Genomic DNA, 12676 nt, shown 5'->3' on the forward strand with positions numbered 1-12676 from the left:
AATGTATAATACACATTTTAATTAATTTAGAAATTATATAATAATGTTTAAGGTTGGAACAAACATACAACATGAACTGAGAATCATTCCACTGGACCTAACGTGATGAGACTGACACTCAAAATACTGTTTAGATTACCTATGTATGACCTGATTATTTACATTTCCTAAAAGAAGTATGGTATTTACATAAACATAAACAGCTGTGATAGGACTGACATTTCCCAAATCCTCCTAATCCTCATTATAGACTAGGAATAACCCCATCCCTATCACCTCAATTTCCATAGGGCTTTAGTTGGAATTAATAACATTAAAATCAAACAAAATTCTACAGACTTTTAAGTGTTCAAAACTTTTTCTAACATTTCTCTAGTAAACTCCCAACTTCTATACTATTGTTACAAATACCATTATTAGACAAAATACTGATAAGAAGTTAATCTCATGTTTTGATAAACGTGAAAAAAGAAAATATTACCTACATGAAAAATAAGACATTTGAACCAGTGGTAGAAAAATAATTTTACCTCTTTTGTATAGTCTTTTGGGACCCCCTTATACACATCAGTGCCATTAGGTCTATTGATGATAATACCTTTAGTTGGATTACTGAAAAAAAAAATTGAGTAGTTATTTCAAAGAGTTCAATTTTATAATGTAAACAAAACCATAAAAGACATCCCAAAGATGACAAATCCATTTAAGAGAAATGAATTATGGAAAATTGGGACACTAATGTATTGTTGGTGGAGTTGTGATCTGATCCAATCAAAATTCTGGAGAACAATTTGGAACTATGCCCAAAGGGCTCTAAAATTGTGCATATCCTTAGATCTAGCAATACCACTACTATGTATGTATCCTAAAGAGATTCTAAAATAAAAAAAGGGAAAAGGATGTATTTGTACAAAAAATTTTATTGCTGCTCTCTTTGTGGTAGTAAAGAATTGGAATTGAGGGATTATCTGTCCATTAATTGGGGAATGACTGAACAAGTTGTGGTATAGGATTGTAACAGAACACTATTTTACTCTTAAGAAATGACAAGCAGACCTCTGACAAAGGTCTAATTTCTCAAAATCAATTGTTCGAAAAACAAAACAAAACAAGCCATTCCTCAATTGATAAATTTGGTCAAAGGATTTGAATAGGCAATTTTCACATGAAAAAAGTGTTCTAAATCTCTTATAATTAGAGAAATGCAAATCAAAACAACCTCACACCTAGCAGATTGGCTAAGCAAAGGAAAAGTAATAAATGTTTGAGGGGATATGGCAAAATTGGGACACTAACGCATTGATGGTAGAGTTGTGAATTGATCCAACCATTCTGGAGGGCAATTTGGAATTATGCCCAAAGGGCTTTAAAAAGACTGCCTGCCCTTTGATCCAGCCACACGACTGCTGGGTTTGTACCCCAAAAAGATAATAAGGAAAAAGACTTGTACAAAAATATTTATAGCCTTACTCTTTGTGGTGGCAAAAAACTAAAAATGGGGGGGGGGCATCGATTGGGGAATGGCTGATCAAATTGTGTTATCTGATGTTGATGGAATACTATTGTGCTAAAAGGAATAATGAACTGGAGGAATTCCATGTGAATTGGAACGATCCCCAGGAACTGATGCAGAGTGAAAGGAGCAGAACCAGGAGAACACTGTACAACAGAGACTGATACACTGTGGTTCAATCGAACATAATGGACTTCTTTACTAACAGCAATGAAATGACCCAGGATAATTTCTCACCTTCTGCCTTAGAATCAATACTGTGTATTAGTTCCAAGGCAGAAGAGTGGTAAGGACTAGTCAAGTGATTTGCTCAGGATCACACAGCTGGGAAGTATCTGGGGCCAAATTTGAACCCAGGCCCTCCCATCTCTAAGCCTGGCTCTCAATCCACTGAGCTACGCAGCTGCAGCTGCCCCTTGACCCAGGACAATTCTGAGGGATTTATGAGAAAGAATGCTATCCACATCCAGAGAAACAACTGTGGGAGTAGAAACACAGAAAAAAAAATATGATAGATCACATAGTTCAATGGGGATATGACTGGGGATGTTGACTTTAAATGATCACTCTATTGCAAACATTAATATGGAAATAAGTTTAGAACAATGATACACGTAAACCTCAGTGGAATTCCTCATTGGTTCTAGGTGGGGGGAGGGAAAGAACATGAATCATGTAACCATGGGAAAATATTCTAAATTAATTAATTAAATATATATATATATATATATATTTTTTGTTTGTTTGTTTGCTTTTTTTAAAGAAATCACAAGCAGAATGGTTTGGGGAAAACCTGGAAAGTCTTACATGAACTAATGCAAAATGAAGTGAGCAGAACCATAAGAACACTGCACACAATGATAGCAATATTTTTTGACAAATTGTGAATGACTTAGTTATTTCTCAGCAAGTGATCCAAGACAATCCCAGAGAATCATGAAAAAATGTCATCTGCATTCAGAAAAAGAACTAGTCTGAATGTAGACCAAAACATACTATATTTCACTTTTCTCTTTTTTTTAAATTGAGATCTCATCCTCAAAATGACTAATATGGGAAAATGTTTTATATGATTGCACATGTAAAATTAGTATCAGATTACTCAGGGAGGGAAGAAGAAAAAGGGTGGAAGTGAGGGAAGGAAGGAAAGAATTCTGAACTAAAAAAATTTTTTTTTAGATGTTAAAACTTGTTTGTATATGGAATTGGAGAAAAATATTAAAAAAAGAAAGAAATGCATTAGTAACTCACTATATAATACAATCCACAAGGGTTCTGCATTTTAGGTATTTAAACACAGCCTTAATTTTTGTCAAGTAGGATACAATATAGCACCATCATATACTAAATTTTGCAACTACAAACAATGTTGTTATAAGGCATAATCAGATACATATTTACCCATGTTCCCAACCATGTAGACTAAACTATTTCTTTTGCTGTAATTTACTAAAACTATTCTCAAACTTTGATGAGTTCAAGACACTAAAACTAGTGACATGGCTTTCTGGACACCTAAGTATAAAAAGCTTTAAGAAGCTCCAGCTGTCTCCTAAGACTTGACCAGCAAACCAACCTAAGCCACAGTCAGGGAAGCCATACTCAAATGAATCGACATTGAATTTTTGGCTAATTACCTTTTCTTAACTGTTAAGTGAAACGAGTACCAGCACAACCTGATTAGCCTTAGTTAATCAGTGAAATTCTAAGATATTAAGTTTTGAACATTGTTGTACCCCTTAATTTATCATACTAGTAGCCAAAAAAGATGCCTCCTGGCAAGTCTAAACCAAAAATAGAGATCATTTTACTTGACATTTATCACCTGAGCTAGAAAAGACCTTAGAGGTCATCCAGTACAACTCCCTAATTTTACAGAAGAAAAAAAACTGAACCTGTGAGAAATGACTCACCCACTGTCACATACATACGTACCTATAATAGTCAACAACCATATGACTCCCCCAAAGCCTATTTCTTATCCTAGCCTTTCAATTTCATGTCATCAAAATTATCTACTTTTCTCATTTATGATCTCTTACATCACTTGCTTTAAGAATTCTCCCTATTATCTATGGTTGTGAAATATTTCCACTATTTTCCTCTAATTTTAGAATATGTGGCCATATTATACACTATATGGCAAGTATTTATTCAGAGCTGCTATATGTAGTACAAGATGTTTAACTAACCTATTTTCTGCCATCTTTTCCAGTTTTCCAGAATAAATGATTACACTTTTCTGTAAGACAGCAATACTTTTCAAGTCTGTTTGACTTCATTCATACACTAAATGGTCCTAGCTTGCTGTGCTTCAAGGTGCACCCTAATTCTCATTCTAAATTCTTAGTTGTTTTTTCTGTCTCTTTCCTTGAACTGTCAATTGTCATTTTTTGCTACCTTGTGTCTGAATCTAGCAGCTACCCTTTCTCCCATTTACTTTTTCTAATTTGCTTTGAATTGAGAAAACATACTTATTCGTAATTACTTAAAAGGCTCTAGAGGGGGCAGCTGGGTGGCTCAGTGGATTGAGAGTCAGGTCTAGAGATGGAAGGTCCTAGGTTCAAATCTGTGTGTGACCTTGGGCAAGTCACTTTACCCCCATTGCCTAGCCCTTACCACTCTTCTGTCTTGGAGCCAACACATAGTATTGGCTCCAAGACAGAAGGTAAGGATTTAAAAAAAAAAAAAGGGCTCTAGAATAAAGTCCTAACACCGCAGTGTATTAACTCTCTGATACTTATTTTGAAAGCTCAGGATTCATTTTTAAGGTATTCCTCTTCTGTTCCCAATATTTAAAGCCAATCTCTGATGACAGAAATGTTACTGAATTTTAAATTCTCAACTACAAGTGATTTTCTATACCATTTTTATATTTGTTAGTGTAAAAAGATCTCTTAAATCTGTGAATGTCCTACTCACTTTTCATCCTCTGCAATGTCATCATACATCATAACAATTATTTGTTCATCAGGAATCCCATTTCGGTGAACAATCTGGTATGCATGGCAGGCATCAGCCTAGAAAAGAACAAGTTAGAGTCTCACAGTATCATTTTTCAGTTTAAATGATATAATCAAAACATTATGTATCAGCAAGTATTACTGAGTAATATTAAGGTATTTTTAACACTAATTCAATCCCAACAAGCATTTCTTAGCTATTTTTTAAGACTGGCTGGAACAAAAGTGAAGAGGCAAAGGACTGTAATATGATCAGACTTGTGCTAGAAAATTATATTAGAAGCTGTAGAGGAAGACTGGAGAGGTGATAAAGGGTTTTATAAGTTATTCTACAAATGATGCTATTTTACTAGTCTCAGAAAACCTCTATAAATCAAGCAGTGATTTTAGTATACTAGAGTAACTTTAGTATAAACGATTGTACAAATACACACACACACTCATGCACAAGTAACAATTTCTTACTAACTTTAAATGCATCCCCTAAAACTCTCTGGCGTCAACCAAGAAGCTATGTACCTACATGGATAGGGAAGGCATGAGAAAAAGGCTCTTAAAAATTTCCATTTTGAGTGCCCTATGGAAGAATCTTTTTTTTTTTAATGATATGTATGTCTCATGAAGGTGACTACTATCAAGATATGAGTCTCTTGACCTAAAACATTTTTATAATAATTCCGGAGTCTTTCTGCATCACAAAAGTCTATTTTTTCCATTCTTGTCAAGATGACTGCCTGGACACATGGTGAACCTCTCAGCTTCCATACACCTACTTTAACAAAATTCTGAAGTTTGAACAAGCCCAAATAATAGATCGAGAGATAAAAATAAAAAAAAAAAACACCTAAGTGAAGACTTCTACCTCAATACTGAGCAAAAAACAGCACATATGGACAATGGGGAAGGGAATTTTCCAAGCAAAGCCAGCACCAATACATGGCAGTATCCCAATTCAATCAAAGACGGATGTGTAGACTCCAAGACTACATGTCCAGAAATAGCTATATTGGAGGGATCCTCTGAGAAAGCCCAAGTTTGGCAGGAAGTCTGAGTATCAACTAACACTACAGTACTCAGGCCCAAAGGGTCTGAGGTCTCTATTACTGTTTTGACATAGAGAGGGCCCTGAAAATCCAGCAATAATCCCAGTATGACATCATTATCACCCAAAAGCACAACTTGGTAACAGCCCAAGGCCCTGGAATAAAACCCCAACTCAGCTAAAGTTGGAGAGATGAGTAAGAAAAAGAAACCAGCAACGACTATCAAAAATTAACTCAAATCTAAAGATTTCCCTAAAAGGAAAAAAATTCTATCAGCTATAAGCAGAGATTCTAAAAGGAAAAGGACTCTATACAATACTACTTGACTATCTAAAAGAAATTAACTAAGAGATATGAAATGAAGCTCTAGAGGAAAGAACCAGAAGGAGAATAACAGAAAGTGGTAAATTTACCCCAAGAAAAAAACTTTCTGAAAATTAAAGTAGCTCAAACAAACCAATGGATCCTTAAGATGGCAAGAAATAGTTCAACAAAATAAAAAAAAGTAAGACATTTAACATCCAAAAAAAGTGACCTATAAAGTATGTCAAGGGAAGATCATTTAAGAATCGTTTGACTCCCTAAAAACTTGATTTCAAAAAAATAGAATACTACATTTCAAGAAATCATAAATTAAAACTTATTGGAACAAAGAGGACAAAATAAAAAAGGTAATTCCAGGAATATCAGAGCCAAAAACCAGAGCTCCCACATCAAAGAAAGAATACTGGAAGCATCCAGAAAGTACCAAGTACCAAAGGATCACAGACAGGGTCACAAAAGACCTAGCAACTTAAACACTATATAAGAAAAGATCTTGGAATGCACTATTTTGGAATGCAGACTATTATGAGGGGAAATTTAAGCTTTGAAGGAAAAGAGGATTTTCAGATCTCTGATGAAAAGATCAGAGTGGAATAAGAACTCTAAAACCCAAGATGCTAAAAAACCCAGAAAAAGTAAATTTGAGAAATTGTAAAGAGCTATATGGTGCTCATAGGTTAAAAGGGGAAAAAAGAAATGTGTCCCTTCAGAACCTTAATTTTCAAGAATATTGAAGGAATTAAGAAAGATGGGTCTGAGGGGTAGATTGGTTTGGTTCTAAAAGTTTGAAGAGGGGAACAAAAAGGAGAATAAAAGAAATACAGTAGAATACAAAGGAGGAAGAAGGGAGTGGATGTTCAATTTATCCAAATGAGTAGGTATCACATGAACTTCACAGTTATCTGATATAGACAAAGGAAGGTTGAATATAGAATTTGGTATAGAAAAAAATCAAACACAACAGGGAACAAAGAGGACTGGGTGTAGGGAAAAAAAAGAAAGGTTATTTGGGGGGAGGAGGAGGAAACAGAACACAAAGTACAGGGCCTGGCATTTTTAACAATTATTTGTGGATCCGTTTTGATTGCCTATGCTTATTTCTACAAGGGTTTTTTTTTCCTTCCTAGTGGGGAATAAGCAATAGCAAAACCAAAAAAGAAGCCTATCTTAATTTTTTAAAAGGCACAGAAAAGGATAGAAGGAAGCAGAGACAAGCAGAGCATTTTTTAACATAAAAATGTTTATTTTTGAAGAAATTAAATGGAGATTATTTCATATAGAATTATTTTGTTGAGGATACTGTTGAATTAATGAAAATACTCTTTTTGGTATTCACAATTAAAAAAAATTTTTTGGTAAACTAGTAGTAAAACAACGTTCTCTCCAAATTTAAAAGTTGACAGAATGGGAACAAGAACAAAAAAGTTTACTCTAAGATAGCTTGAAAAACATTATATCCTTTGAGAGTTTGTACAGTAATCACTTGAGAAAGTTATCCTGCTTTAGATTTCAGAATCATCTTTTGTTTTAAAAGAAAACCAATGCTGGGAAACATCATTAGGTAATCAATAACCAGTTTTAGTGTAAAGGACATTGGATTTTGTTGTAAATATGCCTTTGTTTATACTTTTCCCTTCAAAATGGAAACCTCCAGAAATGTGGTAGTTGTGCAAGTTTAGAAAAAGTGCAGAACACTTTAAATTTTCAACAAAAAGAATGCTATAGCAACAGTTTTTTATAAATAGTGTGTGCTGGAGCCTGACACAGCAATATGATTTCCTATAACAAGGCATGTTCACTTACTTCCTCTATAAGATATCTAAGGGGGTAGAGCTGGATTGAGCTCAGTGGATTGAGAGCCAGGACTAGAGTCAGGAGGTCCCAGGTTCAATTTGACCTCCTCGGATACTTCCCAGCTGTGTAACACTGGACAAGTCATTTAACCCTAATGCCTAGCCCTTACTGCTCTTCTGCTTGCTTTGGAACCAACACATAGTATTGATTCTAATATGGAAGGATTTTTTTTTTTAAAGATGTTTGGGAGGAGTTTCACATTCATGATTAAATGTGTCTATCTACATATATACATTTATCTTCATAGTCATATAGGCATAGCAATACAGAACTATATTGTCAGACAGTTGAAGTGGGTTGGTTTTGCCAAACTTTGCTTTCCCCAATTCTTTTCTTCATTACAGGGAATATCTCACTGGATTGGGAAGGGAAGTATGACATCTTTGGAAATAACAATAAAGACTAAAAAAAAATCAATAAAAATAATTTTAAAAAACAAATGTTCCATGTCCTTATTATCCTTAGGTCATTTCTGACAATTTCCTAAGAATTAAGGACTCTTGTTCTTGTTTTCAGGAGGAGAGCTCGTCTATGTGTAATGAGGATTTGCTCCCCAGAACTCTAAATCCCAGCTTCCCATGCTCTCTCTCATGTTATGTGCTAAAGTAGAGAGGATATAAATTTTGCACAGCTCTGCCCCTCACACATCTGAATCAGTATGTCTCCTCTCACTAACCCTCAGGAGAAGAAAAGTTGTGAATAATGAACTGCTACAGCCAATGACTCAAAATGCTAATATTTAAATAAGTTTGCTTAATTATATTCTTATAATTTAAGTATGGATTGGAGGAAGAGAGGCAAAGCTATTGGGAAACAAATGTTAAACATTTATCTAGGAATCTTAGAACATTAGACCTGGCAGGGAAGTTAAGAGTTTGCCTCTCCCAAGGTTCACATTTATGGAGAAAAATGTGATTTGCCGATTTGCCTCAAGTCCATAGTTGGCTAGAAACACCAAAGAGATTTAGGGCCTAGATCTTCCAACTTTAAGTCTTACACTCTTTTGCAATAAATCATGCTGGTCTGTCAATTTTGGGGAGGGATAGGAGGGCAGACAAGAAAACTGTCTTAACAAATAAGTTTCATTCATGAGAATTTTAGATCAAATGGCTTAAAAATCTAATATTCAACAACTTCCATGATTCCTTACATATTCCAAATACGATAATGAATACAATGTCATTTTTTACCTGATGTCTGTAGTTATACCAGCCATTTGAGCCTGCCACAATAACAACCCAATGTTTGCCTCCATCCTCAAGATCACCCAAGGGGAGAGTATTAACTGCAAGGACAGCAGCCAATAATACAATTGTCTTTAAAATCATTCTGTTCCTTAGACTCACACTGCAGAGACATAAAGGAAATAAAATATTCAAGTCAAAAAGCAATGACAAATATATATTTTTCACACACACCCCAAATCCAGTGGTGATTGTGTCAAAAAAACCAATCCTGTATTTAAGCTACACAATGGACAGAATACTCAATGTAACAGTTATCTCAAACTCTGCATTTTACTTGCCATATAATTACAGACAACTCATTTTCATTATACATGAGGGTTCATGAGGCTACTCATATTTTCATTATCAAATCAAAACCAGAAAATATTTTGCATTCCTTGATACGTAATTTTCAGTAGTTCTTTTGGAACAATGTCCTACTTACAGTTTAATACAATTTCCTGCAAAACTCATTCTAATTTAAACACCTAAAATGATTGCTATTTTAGAAGTCTTAGAAAATATCCATGTGTGCTAATGTGCAATGTAAATCTGACCTAAATTAAAATATCAGAATGTTTCTTTAAGTCAGACCTTATGCTTTCAATGGTGTAAGGACAAGGCAAAGGTGTCAAGCTCCTAAATATGGATAACCTAAAGCTGATTAAAATGTAACTGGGAAATACTGTCAAAATTAATTAAAATAAAATATAACAATGATAATTTGTGGTTCTCTAAATTTATCGCTCCTGGCAGGGAAAAGCTTATTATCTGGAAACTCAGCATCATCATCATCATGGGATTGCTTCAGTTTCTGTACTTGGACCTTAGTAGTACACTCAGTTGCCTCTCTCTTCTTGGGAGGGCTAGAGGGCAGAGCAAAGATTCCTCCCAAAGCCTCCCTTTAAAAATACCCAAGGAAGAACAAAAAGAATACACAAAGAAACTTAAAAGGCAGGGGTACCTGGCCAGGGGGCATAATGATTGGTAAAGAAGTCTTAAAACAAGCAGTACATTCAGGTGGGAAATAAAGGGCTGCTGAACCGAACTTACAGGAAGGCTTTTTCTTTTTTAAACTCTTACCTTCTGTCTTAGAATCAATACTGGGTATTGGTTTTAAGGCAGAAGAGTGGTAAGGGCTAGGCAATGGGGGTCAAGTGACTTGCCCAGGGTCACACAGCTAAGAAGTGTCTGCGGTCAAATTTGAACCCAGGACCTCCCATCGCTGGGCCTGGATTTCCATCCACTGAGCCACCCAGCTGCCCCCTAAAGGAAGGCTTTGAGAGGAGGTTAGGGAACTGATCTAAAAATTACCTATATGCTTTGTTAACTGATTTTAATTTCAGAATTTTCAATTCAGTGAGAAATAGTCTCAAAAATAACTATTTTTAGGAGTGGTTGTCAATGGTAAATATCTTGTTGTCATTTCTAATGTCTGCATAATTTGATGTCCCTACTAGATCAAACCTCTAATTACTTACTATCTTCAAAATTTTTAAATCCTACCTTTAAAATAAATTCAGATTAGGAGAAAATGTTATATGAACTAGCAAAATAAAACAAGGCTATATCTTTTTTAGAATACTAGATGGTAGCAGGCAGCTAGGTGACTCAGTGGATTAGAAGCCAGGCCCACAGAAGAGAGGCACTGAGTTCAAATGTGATCTCCTCAGACACTGCCTACCCATATCACTTAACCCCTATTGTCTAGCCCTTACAGCTCTTCTGCCTTGGAACCAATACACAGTATTGATTCTAAGATGGAAGGTAAGGGTTTAAAAAAAAAGTATAAATGATAATCATTTGGTCTGGATAAGGTGAAAAGATATTCCCCTGGACCCTAACATTCTCACTAAAATTGGTTACTAAATCTTGTCATTTCTAATCTCCACAGCATCCCTTGGAATCTATTCCCTTTTCTCCATTCAGTGACACCACTCCAAAAATAATGCTTTTTGCACTATACTAACAATATCCAATTCACAGCTATTTTAAATACACCAAAAGAAGGTAAGGACTGATGTAGGACTCCAAGCTGCTCTTGGAAACTTATGGGGTGGAAGAGTGTCAAGTTTAGATAACAGCTAACAGTTCCAGTATTGCTGTACCAGAGTCCAGCAAAAATAATATGAAACAAAACTGGAAGGGTGCACAGGATTGTATCAGGCCTTAAAGGTGGGATTAAGACTTTTGAAGCAATATGGAGATTTTTTTGAATAAGGAAGCATCATGATAAAATATGGGCAACTAGGTGGTTCAGTGAATAGAGCACCACTAGTCCCTAGCTGTGTAACCCTGGTGTTTGCCTTAATCTACTGAAAAGGAAATGGCAAATCCAATATCTGTGCCAAGAAAAGCCCAGAACAATACTGGTGTACTATGCTCCACCAGAACAACAAAAATGATAGAACAGAAAGCTGAGCCTGAGGTCAAGAACTCTGTAACCCTGGGCCATTTCATTTGTTTGTCTCAGTTTCTTCAAATGTAAAATGATGGCACTAAGCGCCTAGTCCTCATGTTGTCATGAGGATCACATGAGATAAACAATTTAGCACAGTGCTTGATACATTTTAAGCGCTATATAAATGTTAGCTGTTATTTTGGCAGCTGTGTGGACAGTGACAGAAAGGAGACCAATTAGAAAACTATTACACCAGGTGAACAATTCCTATGATAACATTACAAAAACAAACAACTATGAAAGACTAATCATAATATCTGATTAAAGCTAGGATCTGAGAAGGTTCACCACCCACATTCTGATAAAAGTGGGAGTCAACATGCAGAATGAGACACATTTTTCTTTCTTTTTAAGGACATGGCTGAGGCAAGAATTGATCTTGGTTGATTATGCACTATTTATTACAAGAAACTGGTTTTTATTATTCATTTTAAGGCGGGGGAAGGGAGAAAATAAATGCCTGTTCATTGGAAAAAAGCCTCTACGATCAAGAGGAGCCGCGTTCCAAACCCAGGTTCTTACTACCTCCGACTAGGCGAATCGCTTCATTTCCCCGGAACTCAGTTTCCTTCTCTGTAAAAAGGGGACTTTGGTCCCGAGGTTCCTCCCAAACCTTCCCAACAGAAGGGAAAGAAAGAAAAGTGTCCTCAAAAACTCCCGACTGAGTCCGAAAGTCTCGGAAAAGGAGGGGAAAACTCCCCAGGAGGCCACGGGGAAAATCCCAGGGAGCAGCCACTGGAAGGGGGAAAAGACTAATTTCTCCCTCCCGGCCCGGGGGTGAGAGTCCAAAGGGAGGTCGGGAGCGGGGAGTAATGGGGCGAGAACAGCCCCGGTGGAGCCTAACGAAGATTAGTTACCTGATGCTGCTCCAGGCGGCGACGGCGTAAACGCGGGGTTCGTCAGACCGGAGAAAAATCTCCGGCGCGACGCGCGGCCCTAGTACTTTAACCGGTCTGCCGGCCCGAGCTCCCCTTCTTAAAGGTCCGGATTTCCGCTCTGCAGTGATTGAGGGAACCAGGAGGTCGTCCTGGCGCCGGGACTTTAAGGAGGCGCCAGACCCCCGCCCCAACGCTCACCCCTGAAGATTATTGGTGAAATCCAACGAGAGGGCGGAGTCTAAAAAGGCCAATAGCTAGTGTGAGGACTACAAATCCGGGGGTGCGACGGGATGTTTGGAGATTTCTGATTGGGCAGGTCGCTTGTTATCCTGGATGACGGTATTTAGTTGATAGTGGGCGGCCCTGTGGGAGTTGACATGGGATCACTGGGAGTGGTGATCCGAAATTGGATAG

General features: G+C 36.6%; 1 protein-coding gene across 1 annotated transcript in view; it reads right to left on the bottom strand.

Moving 5' to 3' along the window:
- Nucleotides 1-12469, bottom strand: part of LGMN (legumain) — a 29842-nt gene extending 17373 nt beyond the window's left edge. Inside the window, exons 1-4 of the mRNA XM_007472561.3 lie at nt 12242-12469; nt 8888-9044; nt 4436-4533; nt 531-612 (exon numbers count right to left, since the gene is read on the bottom strand). Of these exons, the coding sequence (XP_007472623.2) occupies nt 531-612; nt 4436-4533; nt 8888-9025 (318 nt within the window). The 5' untranslated portion in view covers nt 9026-9044; nt 12242-12469. The remainder of the gene's footprint in view (nt 1-530; nt 613-4435; nt 4534-8887; nt 9045-12241) is intronic.
- Nucleotides 12470-12676: the final 207 nt, after the last annotated feature.

Source organism: Monodelphis domestica, chromosome 1, assembly GCF_027887165.1.
Source record: "Monodelphis domestica isolate mMonDom1 chromosome 1, mMonDom1.pri, whole genome shotgun sequence".
Classification (NCBI taxonomy): domain Eukaryota; kingdom Metazoa; phylum Chordata; class Mammalia; order Didelphimorphia; family Didelphidae; genus Monodelphis; species Monodelphis domestica.